Genomic DNA, 17,989 nt, shown 5'->3' with positions numbered 1-17,989 from the left:
CTAAGTCTACCCCACTATTTAAATATTTACGGACATTGATAAAATAAATGAGCAAAAGACGAAAGATAACCAAAATAAAGAAAATAAAGTAGCTATACAAAATAAGATTGGTAGGGTAACCCAATCTATGAGTAGGTACTTCTCACTTAGTCTCAGCTACAAACTATGACCAATAGAGTTAGACACTTCACCTAATATTTTTAAGTCGAACCTCCAGTCGCCTTCTAGAGATGAGACCTTTTGGTGAAGCAAAGTCAATTTCAGGTACTTTGTCTTTCTTCCCACTTTTTTTCTTGCCCTACTTTCTAAGTCTAGATAGAAAAGGGAAAGATGAATAGACAAAAAAAAATAGTATAAAATATATTATGCAGTGTAATTTTTTAGTACAACAAGTGGAGGGAGATTCAAACTCATGACCTCTTGATCATAGACAGGTGTTAATTACGGTGGAGCTAATTCAAGTTGGAACTCATGCCTCTTTTTAATGGTAGGTTTAAAAACTATTTTGATTTGACCTTAAAAGGTTCATTTTGGTCAATGTATTTTTAATTTTGGTATTTGTTCATTTAGTTATTGTACTTTTAAAACGTCTATTTTGATTCTATTGTATCATATTATATCAAAGTACAAATTGTTTGAATAAAATACGTAGGGACGAAGATTCGAATTAACGACCTTTTTAGTCAAATATACATGACTAGTTGAGCTAATTTCAGTCCATTATTTTTGTTGGGAAGGCGAGATATATATATATTATACATATAAAAATTATAACAATTCCCCGGGAACCCAGGGAAGGAAAAAAAAAAAAAAAAGAAAAACCGCCAGCGGTGGTGGAAGAACAATCCACCGTTCGAATTTGAATTTGACGCCAAAATCCCGCCTTCTCTGTATCGGCGGCGGCGGCGGCTTGCAAATGAGAAGCTTCAAATGAAGAGGATTAGGGAGAATTTGAATTTTCGCTCTGTGGCAACTCTTTGCGTTCTAACAACAGGAACCGTCCTTGCGTTCAAGCCCTCCAATTCTACCAAATCCGTCTCATCATCTTCCGATTCTCATTCCATTTCTCTCGATTTCGTCGAGAAAATTAGGACTGCTGTCTCCGGCTTCCGGCGCTCTTCCCGCGCGATCTCCACAGTCTGATGTTCTATTATCCCTTTTCCTCACTTTCGCTTTATTGATGTTTTTTTTTAATTCGTTGAATCGTTTCTTAACTCCGGCATACCTTGAATGGCAGATTTCTCTCATTGTTCTTGACTACAAGTACTCTTTGCATGGGTTGGTTCCGAGCTCTGAGGAGTACCGTCTCAAATCATCTGAGGTTTGTGTCTATTTACTTTGGCATGTAGTGAAACTGTTTGATCTCTGAGGGATAATTTTCCTACTGAGATTTTCGGAATTGAAATTGTACGAAAATGTACACACACACACACTCTCTCCCTCGTGGTGCCCGTGAGGGATTAGGTCGTTCAATCATCATTCTGTAATGCTGATGGAAAGGCTATATGCTGTAAAACGGCGTTCGTTACATCATTTCTATCTCAGTAGGTTTGTTTTAGATGATCCATTGATTGTCAATGCATGATGGTTGCGGAATAGTGGCGAATTCAAAATTTTGCTCGTCTTTCAATTTTCATGTGGGTCTTATGAACTGCCTAAGAAAAGGGGTTTCATTCTTCTATTTACCTACTTGATGAAAGGGGAAGCCAAATTATCCTTGTCATCTTTAGGATCAATCTTATACAAGATCTTTAACTTTGAAATACATATAATTAATAATTCTTCAAAGTTACTCTCTGGCTTTAAGAATGCCCATCTTATTCTAGGGCTTCATTGAATTTGAGTTTAATCTCGAGCAAGAGATGAACATAATTAACTCAATTCTAAAAAGGATTCTATTATTTATTTCTGATTTTATGAAAATGATCTTGACTAGGTTCATTTACGCTCTGCAAAGAGACTTTTAAAGCTATGTCAAGTTAACAAAGGGTTTTATGTTAAAGCTGGTCAGTTTGCAGCTTCATTGCGGCAGGCACCAAATGAATACTCATCCACACTCTCTTCACTGCAAGATCAGGTCTGATCTAAGTGTCTTGCAATTTCTAGTTTTTGTAGATTGAGATACTAATTTTATATAGTCATTAAAACCTCAGGCTGTTCCTTGTCCATTCAAAGATATAAAAGAAGTGCTAATCAGCAACCTTGGTTCAGATATATCAGCGATGTAAGTACAAAAATAGTGGGACTAGTGTACTGGTATGTACTTTCCACGTTGGTTTCATATTTTTATTTTAGGTATATTTATTTCAAGTTTAAATCTCAATTTGGTTTTTAAACTTTTAGATTTATTGATACTGGTCCCTTGTAAGGTATTCCCTTACTTTTATTGATATTCAAGAACAAGAACAACGGAATCAACCCAGCCAATTCGAGAGGGCTGGAAAACTCTCCAAGAAAGCACTATGCTATTCTTACTTGCTAAGAAAATACCTACCTCCCTCAAGGGACATTCTCCCTTTTAACAAACTACTCCCCACACTCAAGTGGGCCCTACTCTTCTAACTAACTGGAAGTATAATTCCCCTTCTTCCCCTCCTAGTATATGTCTTCACTACTGGGGGTCTAACATCCCCAAATTCTGTGAATGTCTGTTTTAGCTGAGAACTTTTAAAAAATAACCATTTTGCTTCTTGTTGTTTTGATGCCGTCAGGATCCACCTTGCCCAATAGTAATACCCATCTTACCCAGCCTATGCGTCTTCAATATATGCTCATGTCAACCCATTAATACATATATTTGATTCAATGTCATCCATTTGTTAAATAATTGGTGGCAAAATAATGTAAATGACCAAAATGGTTATTATATTTTTAAAGTTCAAGAACTAAAATAGCTACAGTTATTGAGTAACTAAGGCAATTAAGGAACTCACTATACTATATTTTATAAATTCTATCATTTTTGTTTTAACTTATAAATTTGTTTGGTACGTATATTACAGTTTATTTAAAAAGGTTTCTTTAATCAACATGTTAGCTGAAATTATCTATGTTATTGAATTTTAAAATCGATGCTCTTCTGTCCAATGGGTTCTGTTGATTTGTTTCTAAAAAAAATAAAAAGGTTTCTTTAATAATCAAGCGCGAGCAGAATGTCCCACCAATCTTTAGATTCTAGACATGCTTACAACTCTACTAGATACACATACAATGGTCCGAAAGACTCTCTGACATGACAAATTCATTGAAATTTTAGTCTTACAATTTTGTTACTAAAATACCTGCTTGTGTATGGTAGCATCGTAATAAGCGTTTAGCATTTTCCCAAGGGCATAGTTCTTATTCAATATTTGAGAATGATAAGAAGTTCATCAAGTTAGATAATTTATTGTGAGAAGCCATTCTCATATTGAGTTTGATTCTAACGCCAGGGCCAGCAATAGAAAATAAGATGTGAAGTAAGAATGTTCTTATTGCTCTCATGATTTGTGAATGATTTATGCAACATTTGTAGGTAATAATCAATAAGGAAACTGCCTAACTGCAGAAAGAAAAGCAAATTGCAGCAGTAATTTATTTAAGGAAGGTACTAAATGAATTAAATAAGAAAGGAGAAAAGGAACGTCTCAAATTCTTAGATTTTGCTATCATTTCCTCAGAATGTAAATCAGATTTAGGTGGAAGCTTGAGCTGTGTATGTTTCGGAACTAAAGAATGCTGGTTAAAATGAGTAGCATTTTGTTAGGTTAGTTTTTAAGTTATTCTGAATCTTTGAGGGTCATGCTAAAATTATATCTTTGGTACATCTGGATTTCTGAATTTACATTAATATGTCAGTTTTCCCCCCCAAGCTATCTTCATCAAAAGTATTGTCTACTTGGTTAGATATTGTTTTATTCCATAATTTGGGCTTGTCTATACATCAGGTTTCTTTCACTCGAAGAACAACCTTTAGCTGCAGCGTCAATTGCTCAGGTGCACCGTGCTATACTGAAAAATAATCAAGAAGTAGCTATCAAGGTTTGTAAATTTGGACATACCATGTTCTTTGTGGTGCATGTGCGCTGAGAAAGCTCTAATATAAAAAACATGACATGGAGGGCATTTAAATGGGTTTATTAGAGAAGTAGAAAGTTTGTCACCTTTGAAAGTCCCTATATGGTTAAAGCAAACTCCGTGGGTTTTGTTTGGAAAATTTTGATGTTGATTAAACAATACATCAACAAAAAGTGATTTTAGATCCTACTTGAGTAGATTTGGTTCTTTCTGAATTCTTTCCTATCTTTCGATATTCAGTTACTCACCTTATAATTTGAGGTCAAAAACCAAATTGTAATTTCACGATCCAATATTTTGAATTTCAATCTCATTTTTGGATATAAATCACAAAAATTCTACTGTGCTGTTTTTTTTCCTTCCAAACTTCCAATTTCAGTTTCAAACTTCCATATCTTGACTGGCTGACTTTTATTGTGCTTTTACAAGGAAGTGAGGGCGTCTAATAAGTTGTTTAATAGTTGATGTGTTGAATTATATGCATAATTAACAACTAATAGTAATAAATGGTTGATTGGAAGAATGAATGTAGAATCTAGAGGACAATAATCTTGTGTTTGATGTTTCTTTAATAGAGGGTGATATTTTTGGAGTTGTTCGGGAGGAGGGATTTATCTATCATATCAAAGCATGTACTTCAAAAACAATGAATGGAGCATTATGTTCAACCACCTTATTTGATGTGGAGGATTAGGGAGATGAGACCAATTTGGAAGATATATAGGGCTACAAGTCTTGATAGCATGGAGCTATTTAGTGATAATGAGTTTTATTTTTTAGGTCTTCGAGTGTGTAATTTCTTTTTATTTTTAAAAGTAGCATCACAAATGTGAGGATAGAGACTCGATCCTTTTTGACCTTTAATAGAGGTTGCTAATCCTAAACTGTCGAGTTGTGTTCATGTTGCCAATTTTTAAGTCTTTCAGTTGTGATTATGTAGGTTGTTTTATCTTTTTATATTGTTAAAAGTCTCATAATACTATATTTGTTTATTATATGTTATCCACTACTTTCTTATTCTCATTCTTTATACTGATATTTAATATTCTAGGAATGTTCATGTTTTCTTTTAATTTATATATCATATGCCCTTAAGAAAAATCTCTCTATTGTTTGCACTTCAAGCTTAGATTCTAGAGGGTTATTGTGATTCAATGTGCTTCACTCTGTAAAAAACCATGGTTGCTTTTTCTCTTTCTTATAGATCCAAGTAATAAGATGTTTAAAATATTGTATTTTCATTGTGTATAATAAGAATAACAAATGACATGTAATAAAATGAGATTTCTATTTATTATTATTTTCTTAAAGTGTAGGTGCAGTACCCTGGATTGATGCAACACGTGAAAATAGACACAACAGTCATGAATTTCCTATCGAAAACCATCTCATGGGTGAGCTCTTTGATGGGGCCATATCTCATCCTTTAATTTTTCATCTCTTAATGCATAGTGTAGAAATTTCATTTTCTTTAAGTACTACTTACCCCGTACCTACGATTGGGTGTTCTCCTTTCATACAGCTATTCCCTGACTACAGGTTCGAGTGGCTGGCATCAGAATTTGAAAGGACAATTTTTTTGGAGTTGGGTAAGTTTTTAAAACTTCTATGGTTTTTTAGAGGTTTTTTTCCATAGTTGATGTATTTTATTAATTATGAATACTAGAGAACCTTAAAGAACGTTTGGTTGTAATGTAATGTAATGTAACTTAAAGACGTTTTGTAAACTTTGTTTTTAATTTAAACACATTTTTTTGTGTTGACATATTAATTTTAAAATATAACATTTACATGAAGTCTTACTTACAATTTAATATTGTATGTGAATATTTAACTCTCAACCCTAAATAAAATACATGAAAACAATTAAATAATATTTATGTTTTCTTCTGCTTCTTGTTTTTATAAAATTGTCTTACAAAACAGATTTTCAGCATCAAAAAATTGTTTTTGATTTTTTAAAAACAAAAAATGGTTGTTTATAGATGTCATAATATTCTGCTTTAGAGGCTGAATGATTTCATTGGGTTATTGCTAACATTGTGAATTGATCTTCAAAAATGAGTGAACTTTTGCAAGATATGTCATGGGTAAATTTCAAAAGTAGGTTCATGGATTTCCATGTATAACTAAGAAGAATTCTACAAATCAAAGACCTATTATTTTATGGAGGGTTAAATAATCTTGGGATAAAAACATACGGCCTCTACAAATTTGGAGAATCTGTCAAATGAATATGAAGCAGAGGCTTGCAAATTTGGCCTCTACTCAGGAAGTTAGGCCCTAAATTTATACAATTTTCTATTTGAACAGCTTACAATTGGATATAAGCCAAAATGACAAGTAAATTAATGATGTTATTCATTCTGGCTATGCAGATTTCACTCAGGAGGCTAGAAATGCTGAGAGGACTGCTGAAAACTTCAAGAACAACAATTTGGTCAAGATTCCTCGTGTATATTGGGTATGGAAATTGAGGTTCTTGTTTGTCATGTACAATTTATATTTTCCACAGGTTGTCTCATATTTAATTAATTCTAACAGTAAAAGCATTTAATCTCGATACTGTGTGACAAGTTGGATCTGTCAAGGTGCCTGGGATGGTTTTTTTCATTTTTTGTCTCTTGGGCTCTTTGATATGGGATGGGATGTTTATGCAGCAATGGTAATCTGATCAGCTCGAACATGTTTAGGAATTTACTTCAAGGCAAGTTCTGACAATGGAGTTCTGTAAAGGGCACAAGGTATGACTTTTGGCTTATTGTTTCATGGTTTGAGATGTAACATTCGACTTTTAGTATATTATGATTCTTTAAACCTCTTTTTATAACCCTTAGACGTTACATTTGTAAAGGTACAGGGTACTTTTGACTTCATGTTTCATGGTACGATACTAGCCAATAAGCCATGTGATAGTAGACCTTAGTTTTGTACCTTTTTATTATTTGTCCTACTTTTTTTTTTCCATCTCACCCTCATACTTTGTAATAAGTTTATTGGAGAAGGACTCATTGGAAGATAACAGCCTACACCTCAGAATGAATTAGGCCAGCACATCTATTTAGATCCAAAGTTTTAATTATCTTTTTTAATTTTTAATTTTTTGATAAGAAACTGAACTTTTCATTAAGACAAATGAAAATAGAAAGCATATACAAAGTTTTAATTATGTAATTACTTCCCTTGTAAGTTAATTATTTTCCCCTTATTTTTAAGTTACCATTGCTATATTGTATTACAAATTAAGCTGTATTAGTTGAAAAGTTATGAACCAGAAATGATCAAGATGTTTCTTTTACACGTTATCCCAATGGCCTTGCTTGTAGTTCAACCCTCAAATATTTCCCTCTTCATTTTTGTTTTTGCAACCCATAACTACAACAAACCTAAACTTGAACTTGTAGTTTTAGCCTTAAAGTCACAACTCATAGTCCTTGTTCTTGCCTTTGCAGCCCATTGGGTGGCAGAAAAGTTGAATGTCAACATTGTCTGTTCATTTCTTTTTCCTTCACCATGTCTCTAGCTTATATCCTCCCTCCTATTAATCGGTACATTCTTCAGAGTCTCAACTAGAACTACCAACACCTGATTTTCATCTTCTGGCCCTCCTTGCACCCATTTTCATGGTTGGAAGCCTAACATGCTGGATACATAACTCGTTGGCGCCTTTATCAAAAGATTGGAAACATTGTGGTTCTCTATCCACGAAGAATCAACTGCCAATGTTGAATTTAGGACCTTCCAAAGCATCAATTTCAGCATATTGTGAGTAAGCTGTGCATGATGTGGGAAAGTTTGGGAAACTAACTAGCTAATGCCACAGTAGTGTTCGTGGCAGAGGGCTGGACATATATGTAGTTTTATTATTGGCTGCACATATTTGTAGTTTTGTTCTTTCCTTTACCGATTGTTGATTTCATTTTCTTTATTTGGTTTCTTAATTAGCCTTGGGTATGTAAAACTAGCGGCCTTTTTGTAATCCTCCTATCGACTGGTATGCATATTTTATACTACTGTTATATAAGAAGCTATTCAAACATTTGTTTACTGAAGTTTCTTAATTTCAGGTTGATGATATTGAATTCATGAAGCAATCAGGTATAAAGCCGACAAAGGTTGGTTTTTCATTTACATAGTAACAAAAATGACCAACTTCAGTCATCAAAATCTTGATGATTTGGTAACTTTTGTTTATGGATCATTTTAAAAGTTACTAAAACACCAAGGCTAAGCTGTGACCAACGTAGGTTAAGCTGTGCCCTTCCAACGTTGGTCATCAAAATCATGTTTAGTATGAAATGTATTGTGAGGTTGAGTGGATGGATGTTTATACTATGTGCCGTGAGTTGTCGATTCAAGGATAATTGAGAAGCTTTACCAATTCCATGCTGACTGCTTTATAGCTTTAGAGCTTCTATATTATTGTATTTCAGTAGGTGTCTGCATATTAATGTATCCATCTAAGTTTATCATGTAGCGGGGGTTCATTGGGCTGAGATGAGGATCTTTGTTGTAGAAGAAGAAAACTAGTGTCATGGGATCTTTGTTGTAGAAGAAAAAAACTAGTGTCATTATTTTCACTTCCGTATATTTGATCCTCAAAATATAGCACGAAGTTCTGCATTTATGTCGTCCATATCCACTTGAGCTCATTTTTCAGATTTATCATCTGGACTTTAATGTTGGAGTATCTTCACTTCAACTTTCAGAATATCTTTTGATATTTATTGTGTTTTTTTGTTTGATTCTACTCTGGAAGTGGTGTTTGAACTTGTAGTATCTCCATCTTTGGTCACTCAGCCAGACAAATTATATATCATTGCATATTTATTTCCCCCTCAAGATGTGCTCAATAAGAGCTTGCTTGTCCACCTCCCATTAACGTGTTCATTCCTTGGTTATGTGAGAACAATATCATACACACAAATGAGAGAAAGAAATAGGGAGAGTACGGGAAAAAATATATAGGAAACCTTTACAAGATTGTATCAATGTGATTCGTGTAAAATAGAACAATAATTAGAATTAGCCTTGAGAGTCCTGGCTAATTTGGAACCATTTGTTTCTTACAATAAGACAAATCCATTTTGTGCAAGAAGTCGTTTTCTTCTTATTATAATTGCTGTTTACTTGGGTACTTTTTATGAATTGGGCATTGGGATACTGTAGCTGGCAGAATAAAAAAATCAATAAAGAATTTATTTTTTCAAGTTCATTTCATCTTAACACTTTGTTGGAAAATGAATTTGCTTTTACACCGTTTGAGTCTCCAACAATTATTCCAATAATTACATATTGGATTTGACCGATGCTTCATTTGTCTTAATTTCGGTTCATATTTTAGGTTGCCAAAGCACTTGTTGAAATATTTGCTGAAATGATTTTTGTCCATGGTTTCGTGCATTGTGATCCACACCCTGGTAATATATTGGTTTCTCAGGACAGTTTGAATGGCTTGACTCTCAGTAAGTGCCATTTGATGATTTAATTTGTTGGATTTTTGATGTTGAATCCTTTTAGTCTATCCCATATACAATCCATTTATGAAAGAAACAATGCAGTTCTTCTAGATCATGGAATCTACAAACAGTTGGATGAAGAATTTAGACTGGACTATTGTCAGCTCTGGAAGGCTATGATTATGCTAGATACCAATAAAATACTTCAACTAGGAGAACGATTTGGTGTTCCGAAGTACTGCAGATATTTCCCTCTTATTTTCACTGGGAGATCTTTTGATAGGTGATTATTATCTTACTTCTTATTTTGACTGGGAGATCTTTTGATAGGTGATTATTATTTTACTTCATTATTGATCGTTATGAATTCTGAGCACAAGCATTTAATCTATAATTTGACATATGTTGCAACTATGCACCGTTAATTAGGATGTTTTGTGGTTAGCTTGTAGATGGACGTTATGCGAAATGTTGTTAAATAACTTGTACTGTAAGATTGCAATGGTGGGTTTCATTCGAGTCTAATTTGTTAAAATCTCTAACATTCAGAGCGTTAGCCATAATATAGAACTTAGAGGCTATAGCTGCCATGAATCTAAATTAAAATTCATAACAAGTTACTCAGATTCCATCAAAAGACAGAACAGAGGAGAATATAAACACAAGAAAGTAGGGTGGCCATGAAACGATCCTAAAGAGTTGATGGACAGTATTGATAAATGAAAATGACCGCACTAATTAGATGTGGTTAAATTGTGGAAAGTTTGATGGCTAAAAAAAGATGCATGTATTGTTGCTATATTGCACTTGAGAATTGTGTATTACAAATTACTGATAGTCAATGTAAATTTGTAGCCTGTAACTTTGAGAATGCATTAGAATTGTTCTACAATGACATTATCTGCTTTTTTTATGTGAACCTGATTTCTGAAGATTTAATTGTGAAATATAAAGATGATTCCTGCTAACTTTATCACTTCTTTTTATAGTACATCTGCTCTTGGGATGGGAATGTCCTATGAAGAGAAAAAAAATCTTAAGCAGGAATTGAAGTTGTTAAAGATGGAGGACATATCTTCATTCATGGAATCTTTGCCTCCAGATTTTCTCACTGTACTGCGCACAGAGTGAGACAAAAAAAGTGGAATTTATGCTGTGTAATTTAGCGACTTGATGCATCTCTGTCTCCTCAACATTTTTTATTTTTTCTGTGCTTCAGTGGTTCATTGAGGTCCATCACGAGAAAGTTGGGTGTTTCACAACGAGTTAGAATATTAACCTATGCCAAATATGCATTACATGGTTCTTCTCCCAAATTGAACCTTGAAACAGGTAAGGACATTTCATACAAAATTGAGTTTTGAAAATCGTGTTTCTTAGAATTGGCTGAAGCAAAACAATTGATGATGGTGACTTTTCAGTAGCGTTGATAAGGATCAACTTTGACATAAATTGTTATGAATATTTTACTTCTAGAAGGTTAAATTACCATATATAGTTTGAGCTTGATTTCAATTTGTTCCCAATGTTTCTAAAAGTTGAATTGTAGTTCCTAAATTTTGGTTAGATCTTCCAAAAGATCTTACTATATGTTAATTAATATCCTATATACACGGCACATATGCTATAAGCATGGACAATGAGCTGATGTTTTGTTTAAGTGATGTGTGAAGGGATAATGAGGGAATCAAATTTTCAAGTAAAAAGGGGAAGACAGGTTTGAGGGGTTGAATCTTAGAGATTAGAGTTCTTAAAAAATGCAAAGAGGGATTGGAGGCAATTTGAAACCTGAAGGGCGTTGGCTTTACTTTGGGGTTTTAATTTGCATGAAAAAACATGTCTCAATTTTGTGCAAAAAAAAAAAAAAAAAAGAAAGAGAAAAAAGAGTGGGTTTTTATTAAATTCTCACGAGGTGGTAGGTTGTAGATCGTCTCCCATCCCTCTTGGTCTGAAACCCCAATTCTTAAAACTTGACTCTTCAAACCTGTTTCTCCCTTTACCCAAAAACCCAATACCCTCGTTACTTCTCCCTAAATTTTTACCCAATTCAAATCTTCATGAATAACCCCCTTTGTTATTGACACATTACATCCGCTCATTGTCTCTCTTTGCCACATTAAGAAAAATTTTAACATCTTATATGGACAAGGATGATGCTGTAAGGTAACTCCCTCACGCTAGGTACTTAGATTAACAACAGAATATAGAAACAAGCAACCGTTCGAGAGGGTTGCGCTCTCCCACTAGTCTCACTCACGAGTACAAAAACAAAAGCATCCCTCTAGCCTTGGCAGCCACAAAACATATATTCTCCCTTCCCCAACCTAGGACCACACAAAAGACAAAAGCTAAGGTCCTACCCAAGTCAACCTTCTAATTGTCAGAAGAGGGGGAATTACCCCCGTACTCCTGCGTACATAGGTATGTCTAATCGGAGGCCTAACATCACCCCTCGGGGGTCCAGACACCTTGTCCTCAAGGTGGAAGTTTGGGAATTGGAGCTTGAAATTCTCAAGGTTTTCCCAAGTGGCGTCGCCCTCATCTGTATGTTTCCAGTGCACTAGGGCTTCCAATTCGGTAGTGACGCATTGTGGCGAAGGGCCAATACTTTGTGAGGTTCAGGGAGGACTTCGAAGTCATCCGTTAGTGGTGGCACGGTTGGGTATATTTCTTTGCCTGGGCAAATGACCTTTCGCAACTGTGACACATGGAATACCAGGTGGATAGATGCTTCCGTTGGGAGCTCTAACTTGTAGGCGACTTTGCCAATCCGCTCGGTGACGGTGAAGGGGCCGAAGAAACATGGGCACGGCTTTTCGTTCCTCTGTTTAGCCATCGAACGTTGCCTGTAGGGTCGTAGTTTCAAAAAAACCTGTTCTCCCACCTCGAATTCCACCTCTCTGCGATGTGCATCTGCGTACTTCCGCATACGTTCTTGGGTTAGGATCAGGTTAGCCTTCAACTTGTCCAGGGCTATATCCCGCTCCTCGAGTTGTTGATCTAGCGTGGCGTTGGTTGTCCTTTGGGTGCCATACAACACGAGTGGGGGTGGAGGCCTGCCGAATACTGCCTGAAATGGGGTGGTCCCGATGGAATTGTGGAAGGTGGTATTATACCAAAATTCAGCCCACGCGATCCAATGCCCCCATTGCTTAGGATTCTCACTGCAAAAACAACGGAGGTAAGTTTCCAAACATTTGTTCACAATTTCCGTCTGGCCATCAGTTTGGGGGTGGTAGGCCGTGCTTCGGTGTAGCTTAGTGCCCTGCAAACGAAACAATTTTGTCCAAAACTGGCTGATGAAGATCTTGTCACGATCGGAGACGATGGTACGGGGGAATCCATGTAGGCGCACAACTTCTCTCACAAACACTGCTGCCACTGTTTTTGCTGTGAACGGGTGTTTCAAGGGGATGAAGTGAGCGTATTTGCTCAAACTGTCCACAATCACATAGATCAAGTCCTGTCCTAATGACTTAGGCAGCCCCTCGATGAAGTCCATGGAGATGTCCTCCCAAATTCGATCCGGTATGCCCAAGGGTTGTAAGAGGCCGGCGGGTGCTACTGCGAGGTTCTTATTCTTCTGACATGTGTGGCACTGTTCTACGTACGCCTTAGTCATGGTTTTCATTCCCGGCCAATAGAGCTCCCCCGTTAAGATGGTGGGAATTTGTAGGATGGTGGGAATGAGAGAGGAATTTCGGGATAGGACCAATCTGTCCTTGTAGCGTAACATACCCTGCTGCAACGAATATCTTGGGACGCTGTCGGGGTCCTTCTGTAGCTCCTCAAGGATTTTAATGAATTCAGGGTCCTTGGCTACTTCGGTCTTAATCACGTTTACATCGATCAAGGTTGGTGCTAAAAGGGTTGCCAGCTGACCGATATGTGGAAGGCGTGAGAGGGTATCAGCGGCCTTGTTTTCCAAGCCGGGTCGATATTGGATTTCAAAGTCGTATCCCAGCAATTTCGATACCCACTTTTGATATTCGGGTTGCACGATCTTTTGTTCCAACAAGTACTTCAGAGCTTGTTGATCGGTTCTCACTATGAACTGTTGCCCGAGCAGATACGGTCTCCATTTCTGAATGGCCAGGACAATGGCCATCAATTCTCTTTCATAGATGGGTTTAAGCTGGGCCTGTGTGGAGAGGGTGTGGTTGAAGAAAGCTATTGGTCTCTGTTGCTGGGATAAGACGGCACCTAACCCCGTACCTGATGCATCCGTTTCGATGATGAAGGGTAGGGTGAAATCTGGTAGCGCTAGGACTGGCAGGGTCACCATGGCATTTTTTAGCTTTTCAAAGGCCTCAGTGGCTTCGAATGTCCAGTGGAAGGCATCCTTCAGTTGCGTCAAAGGGGCTGCTATGGATCCATAATTAGAGACAAACTTGCGACAGTACCCTGTCAAGCCTAAGAATCCCCACAGTTCCTTGAGGTTCGTAGGTTGTGGCCATTGGAGCATTGCTCTAATCTTTTCAGGGTCTGCTTCAACGCCTTCTGCGGACACCAGGTGTCCCAGATACTCGATCCTTTCCTTGGCAAACTGACACTTCTTCAAGTTGGCACAGAGGGAGTGATCTCTCAATATGTTGAAAACCACAGTCAGATGGTGGATGTGGGCATCTGCATCAGAGCTATATATTAGGATATCATCAAAGAAGACCAAAATGAACTTACGTAAGAATGGTCGAAATATTTGGTTCATCAATGCTTGGAACGTGGCAGGAGCATTGGTTACACCAAATGGCATCACCATGAACTCATAGTGACCCTCGTGTGTCCGGAATGCTGTTTTGTGCACATCTTTAGGGGCCATTCTGATCTGGTGATACCCTGATTTTAGATCGATCTTCGAGTACACCTTCGAGCCGTGGAGTTCATCTAGCAATTCCTCAATGACAGGAATGGGAAACTTATCCGGTATCGTAGCATTGTTCAGGGATCTATAGTCTACACATAATCTCCAGCTACCATCTTTCTTCTTTACTAAGATCACGGGGCTCGAGTAAGGGCTGGTACTCGGTCTAATCACTCCGGCCTCTAACATCTCACTGATTAGTTTCTCTATTTCGGTTTTCTGAACATGGGGATAGTGATAGGGTCGGACATTGACGGGTGGCTGGCCATCTTTCAGTTGGATTCTGTGGTCAATGGCTCGACAAGGGGGTAGGGAGGAGGGTGGTTGGAAAACCTCCGGGTAGCCAGCTATTAGATTCTCGATTTCTTGTACCCGGCGGTTGGGAATGATGGCCTCAATAGCCTCCTGTCCCTTCGGTTGCACAGAGAAGGCCCTGAGCTCCACCAGGAATCCCTGATCATGTGTTTCCCAAGTTCGCACAGCTTCTTGAGGGTCACCTCCATTCTCATCAAGGTTGGGTCTCCCTTGAGGGTGATTCTGTGGCTCCCATTTCGAAAAGACATGGTAAGTGCCTGCCAATCCACCTCCATCGTTCCTAGGGTGCTTAACAATTGCATCCCCAGCACCACATCCAGGTTTCCTAGCTTAAGGGGAAGGAAATTTTCTCTTATGGTTAACTTCGGGAGGCAGAGGACGATTCCCTTGCATATCCCCTTGCCCCTTACGGCTACACCCGTGCCCATTATTACTCTATAATTGGAGGTCTCGTGTAGGGGAAGGTTGAGCGCATCAACTAACTTCTGTGATATGAAGTTGTGTGTGGCTCCACAGTCGATCAAGATGACCACCTCCTTGTCCTCGATCAGCCCTCGCAATTTCATGGTCCCTGGAGTTGAGAAGCCCACAACGGTGTTTAGTGCCAGCTCGGCGACTTCCTCTACGGTGGTGGTTTCTCTCCCTTCCATACTCATAATCGGCTCTTCTTGATCCAGTTCCATGCCTTCGTCGTCGTGCACTACGAAGACCTTCAGCTCTTGGTTCTTACACCTATGCCCAATGCTGTATTTTTCCTCGCACCGAAAACAGAGCCCCTTGTCCTTGCGCCACTGGTACTCTGTTTCGTTAGCTTTTCTTGTGTATGTTCCTTTCGTAGCGGTTGGGCCATAGGATATGACTTACCAGATAGAGTAACCGTGCGAGTTGTCACTGTCTCTAATGTCTTGGAGGTGTTTTTGGCGTATTTGCCAGTGTCCTAGGACCCAGACTTGGGCTTCCATCCCTTGTTGTATGGATTGGCGAATTCCTATCTTCAATAAGTTGGGCTTTTTTCATGATTTGTTCGAGGCCCACCAGTTCCCAAAGTTTAAGTTCCGCCCTGATGTTGGGTTCTAACCCGTTGATGAATGTACTTTCCATAACATCCTCAGCTATATTGGGCAAAGAAGCTGACCAAGCTTTAAATATTTGCCGGTATTCAGTGACCGTACCCTCTAGCTTGATGGAAAGGAAGCAGGAAAGAAGATTTTGATCTTTGGAATCACTAAACCGCTCAAACATCCTGGTTTTCAGATTGTTCCAATCCTCGAATGGTTGCCGGTTTTCCGACCAGCGGTACCATTTCATAGCTGCACCTTCAAAGCTAATAATTGTCATTGTCATCTTTTCCTCCTCACTCAGGTGGTTGATCTCAAAGTATCTCTCAGCTCTAAAGAGCCACGAATCTGGGTCGTCCCCTGTGAAAACAGGCATCTCCACCTTTTTAAACTTGTTTCGTTCGACCCCGGACCCCTCAGCTTTGCCCGTTGATGAATCGCCTTGTTGCTCATTGTTCCCTTCGGGTTGTTTCCTTTTCAGGGTTGAACTTCCATTCTCCGCCGCAGCTGGACGCGGGCTCTTCCCTTGGGACACTTCTAGTATGAATCCATCCAACTTTCGTTGAGTTTCCTCATTCTTGTGACGTTGTTCGATCATCTGCGCCTCAGTTCTCTTACGTTGTTCCTCCAGTTGGGAACTAATTTGTTGTAGGACCTCCTTGATTCCACTCACTTCCTTTTTGGTCGACTCGCACCTTTCCTCTAGTTGTTTCGTTCGCTATTCGCACTCTTTCCCCGGTCGAACGAGCTCTGATACCAATTTGTGAGGTAGCTCCCTCACGCTAGGTACTTAGATTAACAACAGAATATAGAAACAAGCAATCGTTCGAGAGGGTTGCGCTCTCCCACTAGTCTCACTCACGAGTACAAAAACAAAAGCATCCCTCTAGCCTTGGCAGCCACAAAACATATATTCTCCCTTCCCCAACCTAGGATCACACAAAAGACAAAAGCTAAGGTCCTACCCAGGTCAACCTCCTAATTGTCAGAAGAGGGGGAATTACCCCCTGTACCCACCCCTGCATACATAGGTATGTCTAATCGGAGGCCTAACAGATACCTTATAATGAGAAATGTTTTGGAAGATCTGACCAAAGCACATGGATTATAATAAAACTTCAAAAAATATAGGACTTAATTGAAATGAAGGTCAAATCATAATCATAAAGAACTTAAATGGTGATTAAACCATTCTAGAATTATATTTTTTCCATCCTTTTAATTACATGTCCATAATTAAATTTGTTCTCTATTGAAATAACGGTTCTCTTTCCCCTGTTCATTTAGATACTATTGTGAAGGTTGCTTATTTCAGATTGAAGACAAACTTAAGTTACCTTCACTTGAGGCTCATTCTTGGTAAGATTTTATTTATTTCAGATCCTTGTAGATTTTTAGGAATTGGTAATGACCTTCATTTCTGTTCTTGTAGCTGGAATTGAGGCGCTTTCAAGTTTCCAAAAGTTCATGCATTTTACGTATTCATTGTGTAGAAGGTTCTTTTATGCCATGAAAAGTATGCCGATGCTTTCATTCCCGTATCATATGAGACCCTCTTCCTTGACTTAGACCTTATAATTGGAAACTATCAGTTATTAAAGGATGGTTTCTCAAGTTGTATTTCTTTGTTTATGTCTTGACAAAAATACAAAGGGGCTCAGATAGGATAGGATAGGACTGAATGTAGCCTTCTCTCATACTTCAAGGCACTTGATTGTCAAATTTTTTGGGACTATTGAGTAGGCATTTTGAAGATTCAAAATTCGTGTTAATGTAAAGGTTTCGAAACTTTTTGGTTCTGTACAGAAGCAAGTTAAGTTAAAGCTTGCATCTTTGATGAACCTCGAGGCCTTACTTCTTTTAATATATTTCGAAAGTTACCTTTGAACTTGAGACCTGTTCCTGGATTATTCCTGCATCTATTTTTGTAAATCTATATGTTGGGTGCTTTAGAAAATTGCATATCTTCTTGTTCAAGTAAACTTTGTGAAATAACTTATGTTAAGAAAATACAAGTATGGACACCTTTGAGAGAAGACACTTTCACACTCTAATCCTCATTCATTTAGCTACTTCACCAACATAAGACAAGCTTCCTATCTGTAGGCAAGAGATCTTCGAGATCTAAGTAAATGATATTTTTCTAAATCCTTCTTAGATTCTAACTATCTTAGATATTTTTTTGGGAAATCCAACCAAATCCGAACGAATTCTTGAATTTCTTGTCTAGAGCATATTGA

The 17,989-nt window shown here is 37.8% G+C and overlaps 1 protein-coding gene across 1 annotated transcript; it reads left to right on the top strand.

Moving 5' to 3' along the window:
• Positions 1-770: 770 nt before the first annotated feature.
• On the top strand, positions 771-17,642 carry LOC111013231 (Protein kinase superfamily protein). The gene is made up of 16 exons (XM_022287640.2): positions 771-1,137; positions 1,238-1,321; positions 1,937-2,077; positions 2,154-2,224; positions 3,927-4,020; positions 5,373-5,450; positions 5,579-5,645; positions 6,435-6,520; positions 6,750-6,800; positions 8,124-8,171; positions 9,401-9,521; positions 9,618-9,798; positions 10,505-10,642; positions 10,735-10,847; positions 17,037-17,108; positions 17,182-17,642. Exons 1-16 carry the CDS (start codon positions 931-933, stop codon positions 17,316-17,318), a joined length of 1,689 nt encoding a protein of 562 aa, XP_022143332.2. The 5' UTR covers positions 771-930; the 3' UTR covers positions 17,319-17,642.
• Positions 17,643-17,989: the final 347 nt, after the last annotated feature.

This window comes from Momordica charantia, assembly GCF_013281855.1.
Source record: "Momordica charantia cultivar OHB3-1 chromosome 8 unlocalized genomic scaffold, Mcharantia_2.0 BLBB01000008.1, whole genome shotgun sequence".
NCBI lineage: Eukaryota > Viridiplantae > Streptophyta > Magnoliopsida > Cucurbitales > Cucurbitaceae > Momordica > Momordica charantia.
The sequence above is the reverse complement of the archived record's forward strand: the minus strand, read 5'-3'. Positions and strand labels throughout refer to the sequence as shown.